At 43.5% G+C, this 16116-nt stretch overlaps 2 protein-coding genes across 3 annotated transcripts in view; one reads left to right on the top strand and one right to left on the bottom strand.

The window, feature by feature from the left end:
- AGAP2 (ArfGAP with GTPase domain, ankyrin repeat and PH domain 2) overlaps window positions 1-3107 on the top strand; it is a 169396-nt gene extending 166289 nt beyond the window's left edge. For both annotated transcript variants that reach the window (XM_081316633.1, XM_081316632.1), the window contains exon 18: window positions 1212-3107. In XM_081316633.1, the coding sequence (XP_081172759.1) occupies window positions 1212-1418 (207 nt within the window). In that variant the 3' untranslated portion in view covers window positions 1419-3107. The remainder of the gene's footprint in view (window positions 1-1211) is intronic.
- Window positions 3108-3248: 141 nt separating this feature from the next.
- Window positions 3249-15341, bottom strand: TMEM106C (transmembrane protein 106C). Its single transcript, XM_081316634.1, has 8 exons — window positions 15142-15341; window positions 13149-13364; window positions 11687-11750; window positions 9899-10058; window positions 9663-9803; window positions 8648-8691; window positions 7775-7828; window positions 3249-6897 (listed from the first exon to the last, which is right to left on the bottom strand). Exons 2-8 carry the CDS (start codon window positions 13330-13332, stop codon window positions 6789-6791), a joined length of 756 nt encoding a protein of 251 aa, XP_081172760.1. The 5' UTR covers window positions 13333-13364; window positions 15142-15341; the 3' UTR covers window positions 3249-6788.
- Window positions 15342-16116: the final 775 nt, after the last annotated feature.

The raw sequence follows: 16116 nt of genomic DNA on the forward strand, positions 1-16116 counted from the left end.
GCAGAAGCTCTCGTGTCTCATAGGAAAACACTAGTGTCGAGGAAACCGAACAGAATCTGTAGTCAAAGCAGCTGTCTCCTATTCTCACCACCCTGTGAGACTATAATGATAACTATCTCAGGTCAAAATTACTTCTACTGAATAGAAGATTTATGTTTCTTGGACTACTTAAAACTGAACAAGGATGTACTTTTCCAAAATTCAGCACCTGCAAAGGTCTTTTCTAGCTTACAGTCTAGTTGCATCACAACAACCCACACGTGCTGTTCTTCCAGTAGAAAGTCATTAAACTCCTTCTGGAGGTACAGGAAGAAAAAAAAACATTGCTTGTCACAAGTCAGGAAATGCCATAGGATTGGCTGGAAATTTAGGAGAGATGTTCCACCCTGTCTTTGATACCATTGAAAGCCTGGTACTGATGGAGCTTGAGAGAACTGGAACAAGGTGGGGGGGGGGGGGGAATTAAGTGATTGATCTGTGTGGCTTGGTTTTGTTTAATTTTTCTGCCTTTGAGCTGGTCTTAATTCATGGTGACTACATGGAGAAGTCCATGAAATTTTCTTGGCAACGTTTTCAGAAATGGTTTGCCATTGCCTTCTTCCTAGTCAATTGCGTGTAAATTTGGGGAAGTATAGAAAGAAGTTAGAGGGACGTGGTGGCTCAGTGGGTTAGGACGCTGAGCTTGTCGATCGGAAGGTCGGCAGTTTGGCGGGTCAAATCCCGAGTGCCGCGTAACAGAGTGAGCGCCTGTTACTCGTCCCAGCTTCTGCCAACCTAGCAGTTCGAAAGCACGTAAAAATGCAAGTAGAAAAATAGGGACCACTAAGGTGGGAAGGTAACAGCGCTCTGTGCGCCTTTGGCGTCTAGTCATGCCGGCCACATGACCACGGAGACGTCCTCGGACAAGCGCTGGCTCTTCGGCTTTGAAACGGAGATGAGCACCGGCCCCTAGAGTCGGAAACGACTAGCATGCATGTGCGGGGGAACCTTTACCTTTACCTAGAAAGAAGTATCAAAAACAACAAGGGCTGAGGAAGAGAGTAACTCCCTTTGAGAGAGGCAGTGGCTACAAGCATACCCCCACTCCTTACGGAAGCTCTAGATTTCCAGCTTCCAGATGTAAGGCAGTCACGCCTACACAACAGCAGAAGACAGATTTGTGTTTTGGAGTTCCTAACACTAATCACTCTTTTTTTCCCCCTCTCCCACAGTATGGTGCTGACGTTAAGGCCCACGATGCTGTGGGGCACACCGCCCTGTTCTACGCTCGCCGAGCAGGAAGCCAAGAATGCATTGACATCTTAATGCAACATGGTTGCCCAAATGAAGGCTACAGCACTATTGCCACCCCAGGCCTGCGCCGGAAAAGCAGCAGTGCCAGCATGGGAAGGACCGAGGCCCGAACTGCCCTGGTGTAGCATGCCAGGGGGAGCCTCTTCCCCATCCCAATGGTGCCAACATGGGTGCAGTGACTGATGCCTCCTCTCCTTAAGGAGATCCCACTCCCCTCTGGCATCTGGACTGTAACGCCAAAGGAGCACGGATCATGACTTCTGTCATGCACAGGAGGTGGTGGTTCCCATCCAGAGCCCAGCTTCAGTGGTTCTGCTTGGCATAAGCTGCCATCACCAAGACCACCTCATTCTCTCACAGGTCTCTCTACTGCCAGGCCTTGAGCTGCTCTGCTGATGTCCTGAGTGACAGCTGTCTCTTCAGACAGGTCATCGGGGAAGCCCACAGAGAACCGAGAGCAATGCGTCTCAGTATTTGGAGTGAAGAATTAGGACCTGGGCTGATGTTGTCGTCTTCCCAATTAAGACTTTGGGAAATGAGAGGGACAAGTCTTTACGTGGGGTCGGCTTCCCCCTTTCTTTCTGGGTTTGTAAGAAGTATTGAAGGCGGAATGTAAATCAGCATTACTGGAGCGGTTGGTGACTGAACTGCACTACTTCCACGGACCCCCAAAACATGACAATACGGGGGTGGAGTGTTGAAGGGTCCAAGAGAGTTTGTCACAACAATAGCACTGAGGGAAGGGAATCTTTGTGTCACTTAGTTGGCTTAAGTGAACCCCCCCCCCTCCTCCTCCTCCTCCTCCTGTCAGGGTACCGGGCTTAGTGAATGCACTTGAGCTGTGTCACACTAAAGGAGCTGTAGGCCAGCCTCCTTCATTTCTAGGCAGGAGTGTGTACAAAAACAGGAGTGAAGATGCTTGCTCAAATCCAGTGTGGATGGGCATGTGGAAAACATGTATTTCATGGAGAATCCCGTTTCCGTCACTCGGTTTCCCTTGCCCTTTCAACAAACTGGGTTCTCTCTTCTAGAAGGCAGACCTTTCCCGCCTCTGAAAGAATTGAGCAAGAGTGGGAGAGAAAAAAAAAACCTCAACCACAACAGCACCCTAACTTACCCGGGCAGTAAAAGCACCTACTGATTCTTCGGGGGCATTTTTTTCTTTATCCAAGAGAGAGAAGGTATCTTTATTTAGCAGGCACAGCTCCTTAACGCCTGTTTTGCGAAGCATTTTAATTGGAAATGTCGTGAGGCAATTGTGATGGCCACCCATACCCGACCTGCCCAGGTCGGGGGGGGGGAGTGGGACCGAATGAATTAGGCCAAGACACCAATTAGCAGCAGTCTCCACCTATTGCCTTGCCAAGACCCCTTTAGTCTTAAGACTCAGGATCACCCTGCTATCACTCGTAAACACCAAGCACACTCCCTTCTTCAAGCCGCACTGAAACACGTTCTTTCTGCTAACTTTCCTCAGGTCCGGTGCCTGATTGTTGCACTGAAATAGCTGTTATGTCTTACGCTCCTTGGAAGGCCCCAGGGCGCCTCCTCCTCCTCCTAGAAATCTTTTCACTCTTACGGAAGGCTGAGAGGAGGTTGCAAGTGGTTGAGGCAGCTGGTTGCGGGCCAAGAGGGGTGGGGTGGGGCGGCTCAGCCACGGTGAGGGCAACGCTGGGCATCTCTGAGGAATTCAACAAGGCCACTTTTTATGGATGCTGAACCTCCTCCTGAAGCTATACATGCCGAGCAGCCAGAGAGGGAGTTCTTCCAAAGCATCACAGAGCCTGGCTGTTAAAAGCAAGAGTCCTTTTTTTTTTAAAAAAAAGAAAGAAATGAAGGAACATTTGTAAAAAGCTCCTTTCTTCACTCGCCCCAGTATTATCTCCCCTTTCTGACTTTTGTCCTAGTTTATGGCTTCATTTCGAGAAGGATAAAATCCTTCCCACTCTTTCTTCTGTTTCTAGTTTGGCAGCTCTCCTGGTGCAAGTGTTTACAGGCCTCGTCTCCACTTTTGTGGCAGGGGCATCTGCGTGGTTGTGACGAGTGATGTGGTCTCAGGCTTTATTTCAAATCTGTGATCAGGGTAATGCAATTAATCCTCCCTCCCCAGCGTGGACAGACCTGGGCTGGAGCAGCCGCTACTATAGCCGGCTCCATCCCACTGACCTCTGGTCAAATCCAGCCTGATCTCATTCCTCTGGCCACTGGTTTGTGCCATTAGAACTGGACACGCGGGCAAGGGCACAAGCCCAGCCAGGCCACATCACCTCTTAACGACACCTCGGGCTTTCTTGGCCCTTCTGAATCTGAACAAGTTCTTGAATGTACTGGCAATTGTGTTGCACGAGATCCACGTCCCTTAGCTGTGAGATGGAATCCATTGGGCCCGGTCCCAAGAGGACAGTTATATGCCCACATTGTTGCCGTGGATGAGCGTGGCAGGCTGTTGGGAAGGGAACCGACTGTGCATCCTGGCTTCCAAGCACTTTTGAATCCAGCCTTGAGGGTTAGAAGAAAGGAAGGGGGCATTGACCTGTCAACACTGAATGTAATTTATGCTTTGGGGGCTGGCAGTTCAGCACAAGTTCCTGGGGGAGCCTCTTGTGCAAGCCCCAGACTTGGGGTTCAAAATGTAAGGTGGGCGGAAGTGGGGGGAGGGGTGTGGAAGTGCCAGAGCTAATATTGGCCCTGTGCAGCTGTTGTAATCTCTTGGATTGTACCTTGTAAGTATGTGACAATGTAAGAAGATGTAATAACAGTGACTTATTATTCCTTCTTGTGATAGCTCTCCAGAGTTGGATTGCAAGTGGGTGGGAATATTTCCGTGTTTTTTTGTTTTTCCCCTCTTTACAGCAGCAGCCAATAAGGAAGAGCATTTGGTAGAAAGTAAATATTGGGCCCTTTGGAAATGACTATGCTGGGAAGGAGAAGAGGAGGAGGAAACTGATAGCGACAGAGTTTGTAACCATTGGTCAAATGCAAGCTAGGGACATGATATTCAGGTGATCTCAGAAGCCCTTCTATGTTCCCAGGAGTCCACGAGAAAACGACAATACTCTCCAATTCCACTTGATCATCTCCTGCTGCATCAAATCTAGCGTTTAAGATGACAGAAGTAAAACAAAACTCGGCAAATAGTTGAGCAGGAAGATTCCTAAGAGCATTTGCTTAACTTATATGGCTTTACCCCTTATTACTTAGCTCCTGTTGTGTCTTGCTGTAGCATTAGACAGAGGCAACTAAGCACATCTAGGTCCATGAGAACTTCGTCCACCACATATTCAAATGCGTACGCTGCATGATAAATCCTTCTCCTTCTAGCCATTCTCACCTGTTCTTGCTATCGCAATGCCTTCATTTGTGAACTGCTGCATGAATGGTCCATTGCAGGAAAACCTCAATTTAATAGACGAGAGGGGGAGGGGTTGTCCATTAACTCCAGAATGATGTCATTTCCATCGATTTACACCATTCGTGTGACACTTGTGTGACGGTTTTCCAGACTGCTTCAGAAACGGGCTTTTGTCTTGTTATTTGTGGGTGACACAAAAACGTTATCCATCGCCTCACAAGTCTGCTGAATTGAGGTTTTACTGCATCTTCATTTAAAGTATGGTAACTGATGATCTGTAAATTGAGTTGGTAGCTAGGAAATGTGGTGAAACAAGTAGATTAAGACTTATTTTGGGGGGAGGGAATGCCACCGAGCAATAATCCATTGCAGTTACAAGTGGTTGTCGGCCTCCTCACCCTAACAGACTTCACATTCAGTGGTTTTTATTTGCACCTGCTGCTTAGTGTCAGTCCTGAAATGGCTCCTTCTGTGTCTCCATTAGCCCCTTAAAATTAAAAAAAAATCCATTTGGATAAAAGAAAAAACCAGAAGACTCCTCAAAGGAGGAGGTTTAAGGGTTTATTCTTCATTTTAGGAATCCACTCTGCCAAACTGAAAAAAATACAGATTCTAAATGAACATAAATTCCCCCATCATTGAAAGAGTAAAAAATAAAATTTAAAATTTACTTCAAGTTTAAATAGGTTTCTTTTTCTTCTTCAAGAGACCGTAGCAGATGAGTTAGGACACTTAATTTTTTTTAAAGATGAACTGCAGCAGTTGGTATTTGAAAAATTAGGATTATTTCCTAAAGACATATCTTTGCCCAATTCCAGTGTTACTTTTAAATGTATATCCCACACTAATCTTTTTAAGAGGTTGTACTACACAGCAACACTAAGATCAATCTCTTTTTGTTGAAAACCAAATATTCCCAACCCTACCAAAATCTGCATAATCAAACTCTTCTGTGGCTAATAATAAAGGCCAGCTCAGTGGGTTAAGACGCTGAGCTTGTCGATCAGAAGGTCGGCAGTTTGGCGGGTCGAATCCCGAGTGCCGCGTAGCAGAGTGAGCGCCTGTTACTCATCCCAGCTTCTGCCAACCTAGTTCGAAAGCACGTAAAAATGCAAGTAGAAAAATAGGGACCACTACGGTGGGAAGGTAACAGCGTTCCGTGCGCCTTTGGCGTCTAGTCATGCCGGCCACATGACCACGGAGACGTCCTCGGACAAGCGCTGGCTCTTCGGCTTTGAAACAGAGATGAGCATCAGCCCCTAGAGTCAGAAACGACTAGCACGCATGTGCGGGGGAACCTTTACCTTTACCTTTAAACCACCATAATCTCAAATTCAGAGACTTTGGAGATCCAAAGATTAAAAAGTGCTCACTGGTTCTGTAAAAATCTGAAGTCCTTCCATGATGCTCATTCTTAAACGCAAAGAAAATCAAAAGACTGTAGATTCAGCAAATGTGAGAATTCTTAATTCAATCATGTGCTCTTTAGAATGCTGTGCACAGAACCATGAAAATAGTTTTTAGAAGTTATATCAATGAAAAGACAATATATTTCTAGGAATCTCACATATAAAGAGTGCAACTTGCTACATTCAGATGTTTCAGTGGATGCATATTCTTGCTTTATCTGACAATAAGCAAGGCAGAAGTTTTAAAGAGTACACAGAAATCGTATTCGAGATTATTTCCCTTTGTACAATAGCTCCCTTATTGGCAGTAACTACGTCAGAAGGTCATTGTTGAAATATGTTTCATGGTTAGTAGTCCAGCCAAACGTTTTCAGAAACTCATCCCTTCTTAAATTTTAATGGGAAAACTTGTAAGTATGACAAATCCTATTAAGAAGCAAAGTCAGTCAATGAGAAATAACAAGAAAAGCACAAACTAGCATCTGAAGAGAACGTGGGGACTGGGATTAAGCAAATCCTCTTCAAAGCAGCACCAAGGCACAGCCCAACTGTCCATGCAAAATTGTGGAAGGCTACATACCCAGCCTTTTCATTTTGCCAAGGGCTAAAACAGCCTCTCTCAAAACAAAGACACAAATTCCATCGTAAGTTACACAGTAATGGGAACCAGTTGGTTAGGACCACCAGGATATGTAGCTGCCCTTCTCTTGAGCTTCATCTTCCAGAATTGGGGGTTAAGGGCCAGAATGGGCAGCTGTGAAGTTGGCGCCACAGTCAACGTAATTGTAGGTCTCCAAGGAACTTTGAGATATGTGGCCGATGTAAGAGATTTTCACTGAGGTTCTGAAAGGCAGAAACAACAGAAAAAGAGGAAACCTTTTTTTTAATAAACCAAAAAAGTAAGCGGCGTCCTCACAACCTATAGTGACATATTAAATTATGAGCCAGAATGTTTGTATTATTCAACATACAAATACAGCAGCTCCACACTGGACAATGCTCAAGCTGCAATCAAAAACCATCTGCAAAGTTCCAGGGCAACATTGTATGTATCAATAAAACTATCTCCATTTAAAGTTAAAGGAAGGGATTCTACCATTGCCAGCATCTTTTACCATTTGCCAGGGAGACCAAAGAGAGTAGGAATTAAAAACCAACAAGATCTAGAGGGGCATAGACTCCTCACCTGGTTGAAATTTCCTGCAACTCCACTCTTCCCCTTCAGAAGCCAGAAAATAGTTTAGCAAAACGCAAGTTTGCTAGGAAAGGCGGTGGTCAGGTTTAGAGATTAATCTGGGACCTACTGACATATAAAAGATCTGACAAAACCCTCTCTGTGTGTTCCTAGCAAGCCTGGGTTGTTCACTAGGTGTTTTTATAAAAAAGCAGTAAGGAAAAGGCATTAAATGTGGGAGGAGAAGATTGTTATTTTTGGAGAGAGGTTTTTTTATTATAAATGTGTTAAAGACTAATCCGGAATATACACAACAGTTCAATTGGGTTTTCCAGTTTTTTTTAATAAAAAGAGCAAGCCATAATAATGCCAGCTTTTGGCAACTGTGATATCTAAAATCAGCAGAATTATTAAAGGAGGTTCTGGAGATTAAGAAAAAGTGACTGCCCCCCCCTCCCCCCAATACTAGAAGACTAGTTATGGATTTATATTTGGAAATATAAAAAAGGAAGGAGGATGGAAAAAAAATCTGTAAAAGTTACACACCTCATGAAAATCACAATATTGTGCACTCGGATCTTTGGTAATGTGCAGAAGAAACTAAAAGAGAGAAAATCACAAAATCTTAAAATATTTAGAAACTAAATGATGCAAGAAATCTTAAAACTATTGTTCTATAATCAGAACGTGGTACAGCCAGTGCCTTTTGAATTTAAGCTTGAGCAGATTTTATTGCCAAATCTGTTTTTAGCTTTAGTTAGATTCTAGACTATTTTTTATACCTAAGGAGATTTGTGTTAAATCAGTCACAATGTGTTGCGGTATTCAGTTTTCACTTCCAATCATGAAGCTCACTAGCACTAAAACAACTTTTTTTAAAAAAAAATACATGCAGGATGTGACTGTGCAACATTTAGTAGAGATACCATTTAACAGTAGCAGATTGACACAGCAAACATCTTTTTAGGAATACGTTTTCTTTTGGAACAACTAGGAAAATACACATACTTTTCAGACCATTCATACAATTAAAATATTTTTTTTAAAAAAAAGGTTGGGTTCTTCCAGTGGTTTGAGAAAGCAATGAGAATGATTATGGCTTCTGAAGTATCTAGGTTAACTCCTAATTTTTTGTATTTGACATGGAAGCATGCAAAGAAAAAGTTTTTTTTAAATTTGGCCAAATGGGAATAAGAACAAATGATACTTGGAAATCTAGAACATACGGTAAGTGAAAGCTTACACATAAATTATGCCATCCACTAGCCCTCTAGCCTAGAAGGAGCTGCCATAGTTCTACTGCACATACAAGATTACGTAGCTGAAACTTTATTAGGGAACCTGGCAGTGGCACCTATCTCACAGCAAATATTGTATTTCTTCATTACACTTCAAATGCCAAAAACACAAATCACTCACTATACATAAGGTCCACCCATTTCAGCTTTCATGGTGAAATTCACCTGGAGAAACACAAGTTGTGAATTAACTATAAGCCAGCAACAGTAAAGGACTTTGAAGCAAGCACTTGCTTCTTCACAAAGTGGTTGCCATAGTGGATTAGATTAGATTAGATTAGATTTATTGAATTTATATGCCAACCTTCTCCCTAAGGACTCAGGGCGACTCACAACAAAAAATTTAAGAAACATGGAATACAAAATTTAAAAAAGAATTAAACAATAAATATAATAGATACATGACAATTTAACTCAATAAAAGCCAAATTTAAAAAACATAGTCAGTCCAGACCCGCTTGTTGGAATAACCAAGTCTTCAGGTCACGGCAGAAAGACCGAAGGTCAGGGGCCGTCCGGAGCTCCGGAGGCGGTGCCAGTCACAAAAAACCCCCTCCAAACATCAAGGCACCCATGTCCCCACATGCTCTCAACCTTCAATTATCTTCCTCTCTTTAAGGGGGTGGGGGGAGGAGACAACAAATAAAGTTAGGCATCGCTTTTCAGAATAAATATGGAGTCTATTTTGAGTCAAAAGACATTCTTTAGTATTTTTTTAAAAAATGTAGGGCTAGTCATCTTACAGCACAATTTTTGGTGGCCACAGATCATTAGCACCTTGGAGATTCCAAGTTTCCCATTTATTGACTTTCCAGTAAAATAATTTAAAAATAAATCTCATATTGCAAGGAGCCAACAGAGGCGTCCATGGGGACACTGATTCTTTTAGGGGCTAAATTGTCTTTCACTAGAGCAGGTATTCCCAATCTTGGCAACTCTAAGACACATGAACTTGAACTCCCAGAATTCCCTATCACGGCTGGCTGGGAAATTCTAGGAGTTGAAATCCACGCGTCTTAAAGTTGCCAAGGTCGGGAACCCCCACCCCTTCCCCCCAAGCCACAAGATTATCTATTCTCGCCCCACCTAGTCCCTCTCTCCATAGGTCTTAGTTTCATGTAAAATAATTGCCATACCAGCTGATCACTCAGTGGTTGGATACGAGTAACATTGTTGATCTGTTGGGTCCCAACCACAGTGTTCATGTATTGCACCTGACTGGACAAGCTGGTCACTGCTACGGAATAGAAATTGGAATTCCGGATCCGAAGGGTAGCCTATGGACAGGAGAGAGAAAGGAAAAACTGCTGAAAAACAGATTTCCAGTTGCCCCGATCATCTAACTTTATGAAGTCAGTGTATTGGACCTTACCGTGATGGCAAGAATGACTAGGGAGTTTTTTTCATCAAACCAGACTGTAACCACCTTGATGCCATTGTCATCCACAAGCACTGAATGTGGAAAGAGAAAGAAGACCACCAACCCTGATGCCAGAAGACAGAGCAGCACTGACACAGAGACGTAGAGCTTCCTGCAGAAGACAAAAGCCAATAAATAGTCCAGGCAATTTGATGGGCTCAGACCCTGCAGGCAGATCTTGCTCCATATCGCAAAAGATTCCATGTTCCACCTAGCTATAGAACTGGAAGGCATTCTATGTTGTGATTCAGGGTCAGCCTGTGGGTTCGGCAGTTGGGTCGGATGACTCAGAGGGGGAGGGGGGTGTTGAAGACCATGCTGAGGGGGTTGAAGATCTTGCTGATGACAGCCCTCAGCCAGGCTCCTCCCACTTGGTCACCACGGAGACCCAGCTGTGTGAGCCTGACAGTGTGGATGAAGATGACCCACAGCTGGCCCTGTTCAAGGACGCCCGACACAGGAAGCAGTCAATTAGAAGTAAACAGAGGAAGGCAATGGGGCTTCTCGGAAGGAGGCAGAGAGAAGCCACGCCCTGAACTCTATATAAGGGGAATGTCTGGGAGGGCTGGTTTGCTGAAGGCAACTGCTCGGATGGTTCATGTTTCTTAAAGCTCCTGTTTCTTGGTTCGTGTCTTGTTTGTTTTTGTAGCTATAAATTTGGTAGGCGTAATTCCAGCCTCTTGCCGTTTGTAAAGGGGTTGACCCTGCCTTTTCTGCAGGGCCGGTAGCAGGCTGGTACAGAACATTCTACTTAATATTTAATTCATTAATGCATCTCAACACTGCATTGCTGTTTACCACTTCCAAAATTCTGAGTCTGCATATCAGACATTGTAAGATGTGGGAAATGAGTTTATTGTACAGGGGAATCTGCTGAAGCATTCTAAATTAAAATGCATCTTAAGTTTTTTCTGGAGGCGCAAATCATGTTCCAACAAAATATTTCATATAGCCTGAAAACAAATGCGTCAAATACTTTTTGTTCCCCCAAGACAATTTGGGACAGGGCCCTGGTACAATTTTAAGCAAAAATTAGATTTCCCATGTCGTGATTAAGACTTCAATTTCTCACTTCCACAGTTAATCTCACTGAGTACATAGGAGATAAAAGCTAAGAAGGAATTTTTAAAATTAAAGATAAGCCTTCTCTATTTTAATTTTTCTATTGCAAACTACTACTCTTAAAGCTGCTTTATTTATTCATACTGATCATTTTCAATTAAGATTTCAGTGAGGAAAATGAAAATTCTAACCCAGAATTCTTATATTGCTAATTCCAGTTCTCAACAGCCCCAGTCTATGTCACATATAAGGGGTAGTGGAAACTGTATGCCAGTAGCGTGCGAAGAAACGTCAAGTCCTCAGTCCTGCTTCAATTAAAGCAGTATTTCTCAACCTTAGCAAGTAGTCTGAACTTTGACTTCCAGATTTCCTAGCCAGCTTGTTGCTGGGGAATTCTGGGAGTTGAAGTCTAGACATCTTAAAGTTGCCAAGGTTGAAAAACTGTAATCTGAAATATTCTCTTCATGAAATTTCATTCCCCAAAGTAATACTTCCTACTTCAGTCCTGGAAAATGTCTCTCCCCAGAGACCTGTCAAATCGATGTTCTTTGTTGTTCAAGGGCATTTCCACATCTAGCTATTCAAAGTCATTTTTCAGCTGGGCATTCATTGGTTTTATGCACGCTCAAATTCTATACATTGCACAAGAAAAGGAATTGATTATTCTTATATACTTACGTTCTTGAAGGTTTTAACCTTTGATCGTGATATGGAATCAAGGCAACCAGTTCGTTAGCTTGCTCTGGAGACAAAAGCAGTAATAACCCTGAGTACCAGCCTCTCTGTGAGAAAGGACCATTTTTAGAGTCTTACTTTAAACACATTGTGAGCGGAAGTGAAAAACACATCATTTTAAAAGTCACATTTTTGTCTTGATATCAAGAAAAGACAACATGTAATAACCTTAGTAAAACACAAGAACCTCTCTGGAGCACCATATATGGTCTTCCAGGGGATTTTTTAAATCTAAATAAACAGACAGAAATAGCTTAAGCAAGATTTCCATTCATGTGGCAAAAATGAAACAGGTCTCTAAGCCACTGTGATATACTAGTGAAATTTTAAGTCTCAGGCACCAGACAAAAGATATTGCGTGTAATGCCAGCAGCATTAAATTTAAATAAAATGAAATGAAATGAAATGTAAGGTTGACAGGAGTAGATCCAGGCTGGTTTCACTCATTATGCTAAATTGTAAACCACAATTTACAAGTCCAAAACAGCAGCGTTTCATACCACAAGGATATGTCAAAGTACATCTGTCAAAGCTTTTACTTGAGGAGAGACTTGATTTCCGGCACATCAACCCCAAGGGGATTGGTAATTGTGTGATTGCGGCAATCAATGGGGGCAGAGGTAGGAGGAGGAAGAGAATCAAGAAGATTTATTTATATTTATATAGCCGCTTATCTCACAATCATGTGAGATGGCATACAACAAAGTCCTAAATATTATTAATATTGTTAATATTAAAAACTTTAAAATTATAAAAGGTATGGCAAAATTTAAAAGAGGTCAGGTGAAGAGGATGTGTTAATTAACCAGGAGGCATTTCAATATGTTGCCAGTCCCCTGGATGCCTGGGCCTCAGCCAGGCCTTGAAAGTTAAAAGGGATGTCAGCCTGACTTTGCAGGAAAGCGGATTCCATAAATTGGGGGCACAGCAGAAAAGCCCCATCACTTAGATCCCATCAATTAAACTCCCTAATCAACTTGATGTAATTAAGGAGAGGCGGTCCCTTAAATAACGCAGCCCCATGTCATGCAGGTAAGACAAAGTAGAAAATTTCTCCAAACAACCCATTACATCATCATTCCTTGTGTCAGTCAAGGTAACAAATGATAAAACGCCAGGCTAAGGATTCCTTGCAGAGCAAACAAGTGGTTCAATACATGCAAACCAAGCTAGATCAAAGAGATAAGCCCAATCACAGAATGGAAAGGAAGTTTTAAATAACATCCAATTATATGACAAGAAAGTTGTTCTTCAAATGTCATTATTACATCTTTAGGTCAAACATGAAACAGCAGCAGGAAATGCTAAAGGTAGGAAGCGAGGAAAGAGTGGAGTGCTAGGATCACGAAATGCTCAAGTCTAAAAGGACTCACCACTCAACAAAAGCAGGAACCAAAAAAATTACCTGTGGGAATGCAGCCAGTGCCTTGGCAGGAGGGGCAAGTGATGCTGTCCCGCCCAGTGAATTCCACATACGGAAACTTGGCAATATCGTCTTCTCGATCTTTATTGGTCAACAAATCCTCATCATTCTCTTTCTGCTTCCTGGAGCAATAGTTACTCGCGTCCACCGAGTGGAAAGATCCCATTGCAACTAATGTCAAGGGTAATCCCACATGAACTGTAAAGTAGAGCAGAGGGGGAAAATTTACACAGGAATATTCTATATGTATTATTCTATATATTCTATTCTATAATCCTATTTAGGAACAAGATAAGCATTAGGCTAGGTCACTAGGAAAAGACACCCAATATTTTGAACTACGGTACCCATAACCTCAAGAGAGCATTATCAGAATTAAAATATCTGAAGGCCTATATCTGAGTGAAGTTATATTTCTGGAGCCAGAAAAGGGGGCCTCTGTAAGGACTGTCGAGCGGTGAATTGTGCAACTTGGGAGTTGCAACTGAAGAAATGCAGCTGCTGTGGATACAACACAGCTTCTATTACAAAATGAATGAGAAAGAAAAAAAGACATGGATCTTTTCAACTCTTCACCCAACACCCACTGCTTTGCCTCCAAACTAAGACAAACAGCAGACTCAGTTCATTCTTCTGCCTGAAAACAATACTTTGATTATAAACTTTTCCCCTGGTTAAGCCCGCCCAATGCATCAATGAAGGAAAATTTAGGACCACAACTGGCACTGACTACAGGTATCAATATACTTCGCAAACAATTAAATGTTCCACCGACTGAAGCAACCAGAGACAGGGCAGAATTGCAATAAGAATTTCTTCCTGAACACTAGGACTGTTCTGTAAAACGCGCTTGGGAATTCAATTACCTCGGCTCTGGTCTCTTCCAGATGTTAGGCTACGACAACCTTCATCCTCAGAATAGAACACACTCGCTAATACAGGTAAGTCCTTGACTTATGAACACAATTGAGCCCAAACATTTTGTTGCTAAGTGAAACATCTGTGATGTGAGTTTTGCCTCATTTTATGACCTTTCTCGTTAAGTGAATCACTGCAATGATTAAGTTACTCAGTCTGTCTTTCCCATTGACTTTGCTCGTCAAAAGGTTGCAAAAAGCGATCACGTGACCCAGAGGCATGCAACCAACCATCGTAAATGAGTCAGTTGCCAACCACCTGAATTTTAATCGCACGATCACAGAGATGCCGCAATGGTCATAAGAGTGAAAAACAGTCATAAGTCACTTTTTTTCAGTACCGTTCTAACTTCGAACTAGCACTAAAATGAAGGGTTGTAAGCCGAGCCGTAACAATCCACAAGTGCGAGTCATAATACTGGCTGGAGAATCCCAGCCCGTTCCTACAAGCACAAGAAGCTACCATCCTACCTTACAAGGCTGCTGTGAAAAAAAAACTACCCTTGGTATCCTTGGAAGGAAGCAAGCAAGCGCAGGCGCGCAGAAATAAAAACAAACCCCAGAGTTGCTTTGCAGTCTATGCCAGTGTTTTTCAACCACTGTTCCGCGGCACACTAGTGTGCCGCAAGATGTTGCCTGGTGTGCCGTGGGAAAAATTGAAAAGTAATTATAAAATACTTTCTTTGTGTTTATTTGATTCCTATTCAAGAGAATTACTTTATATATAGTCAATATAGGCACAGAGTTAAATTTTTTAACATTTTCTAATGGTGGAGTGCCTCGTGATTTTTTTCATGAAACAAGTGTGCCTTTGCCCAAAAAAGGTCGAAAAACACTGGTCTATGCAACCGGCTACAAACTGCCTTTAAAGGACGTTAAAGTTGCTGGTGTTGCTGCTACAACCCCACCCCCCATCCCCCATTTGTCCCCCCCCACTCAACGTAACTTCTCGGAGCCCCTCCTTATTGTTAAGAAAAAACACCCGACCACCCTCCCCGCCAGTGTTTCACCATTAAACCTTATTCTCCCCTCCCGCACCATCCGCCACGCAAACCAACCTGCAGTCGTCGCCCCCAAACTCTCGCTGCGGCACGCGCCCTTTAGATGTTGTGGCTACGGCACCTGATTGCGTCACCGTGCGGAACCTTTTTATTTTTTTTCCCCCGTCCCCGCCCCCTCCCCCTCCCCGCGCGCACCTTTCTCAAAGCAGCAGGACTGACGCGAGGGCGGCCGGAGACCCTCAGCCCGCACAAAGAAAGCAGCGGCACTTTGCGACCGGCTGCGCATGCGAGACGCGGAGATGTAGGGGCGGGGTAGAGCGCGCTCTTAGAGGTGTGCGCCGGGCGTCGGAGCTTTCTGTCACGTGACTGCCGCTGGGCCGCGGACGAGACCCCCCCTCGGGCCTTTGCCCTTTTGCCGTTTGTCTTTTGTATACTGTTAACCCCTTAAAGGCCATGGGCGGCGAGGGCTGCTGGTGGCGGCTGTGGTTTTGCGCGGGAGGTTAAAGCCGCGCTTTTACAAGCCACCAAGGCAAAAAGAGCAAAGAGCTTCCAAGCGCCTCGTGTAAAAAAAACCCCAGCTCATCATCTCAAGCCGCGGAAGATGGGCTTATTCGCGGTCTACCGTTTTGTATGAACCTCGGCATCGTGATGCAACTATATAGTTGAATGCTGCAATGTCCAGAATGGGTCTCGGAGCATTTTTTTTTTTGTATTTTATTTTGTTTTTGAGGACACGGGTTTTATAACCAGGCTTCCGTTCCGTCCCACCTCTTGAATAGAAATGTGTTGGGGTGGGGGTTTTTTTGGGTTGTTTTTTTTTTTAAAAGTGGGAAGTTGCCAGTTTGGTCTAGGCGGGATTATGAAGGCGCCAGATTAGAAAGCACCAGGAAACCTTGGTTTCATTGGCCTTGAAAACCGGCTGGGTGACTTTAGACCAGGGGTAGGCAACCTCGGCTCTTTTATGACTCATGGACTTCAACTCCCAGAATTCCTCAGTCAGCATAGCTGACTGAGGAATTCTGGGAGTTGAAG

Source organism: Vipera berus, assembly GCF_964194415.1.
Source record: "Vipera berus genome assembly, chromosome: 2".
NCBI classification, from domain to species: domain Eukaryota; kingdom Metazoa; phylum Chordata; class Lepidosauria; order Squamata; family Viperidae; genus Vipera; species Vipera berus.

Coding starts and splice junctions, on each gene's coding strand:
- TMEM106C (XM_081316634.1), bottom strand. CDS start 13,332: ATGGGATCTTTCCACTCGGTGGACGCGAGTAACTATTGCTCCAGGAAG. Junction 10,059..11,686: donor AGGTTAAAACCTTCAAGAAC/GTAAGTATATAA, acceptor TGTCTTCTGCAG/GAAGCTCTACGTCTCTGTGT. Junction 6,898..7,774: donor AATATTGTGATTTTCATGAG/GTGTGTAACTTT, acceptor TCTGCCTTTCAG/AACCTCAGTGAAAATCTCTT.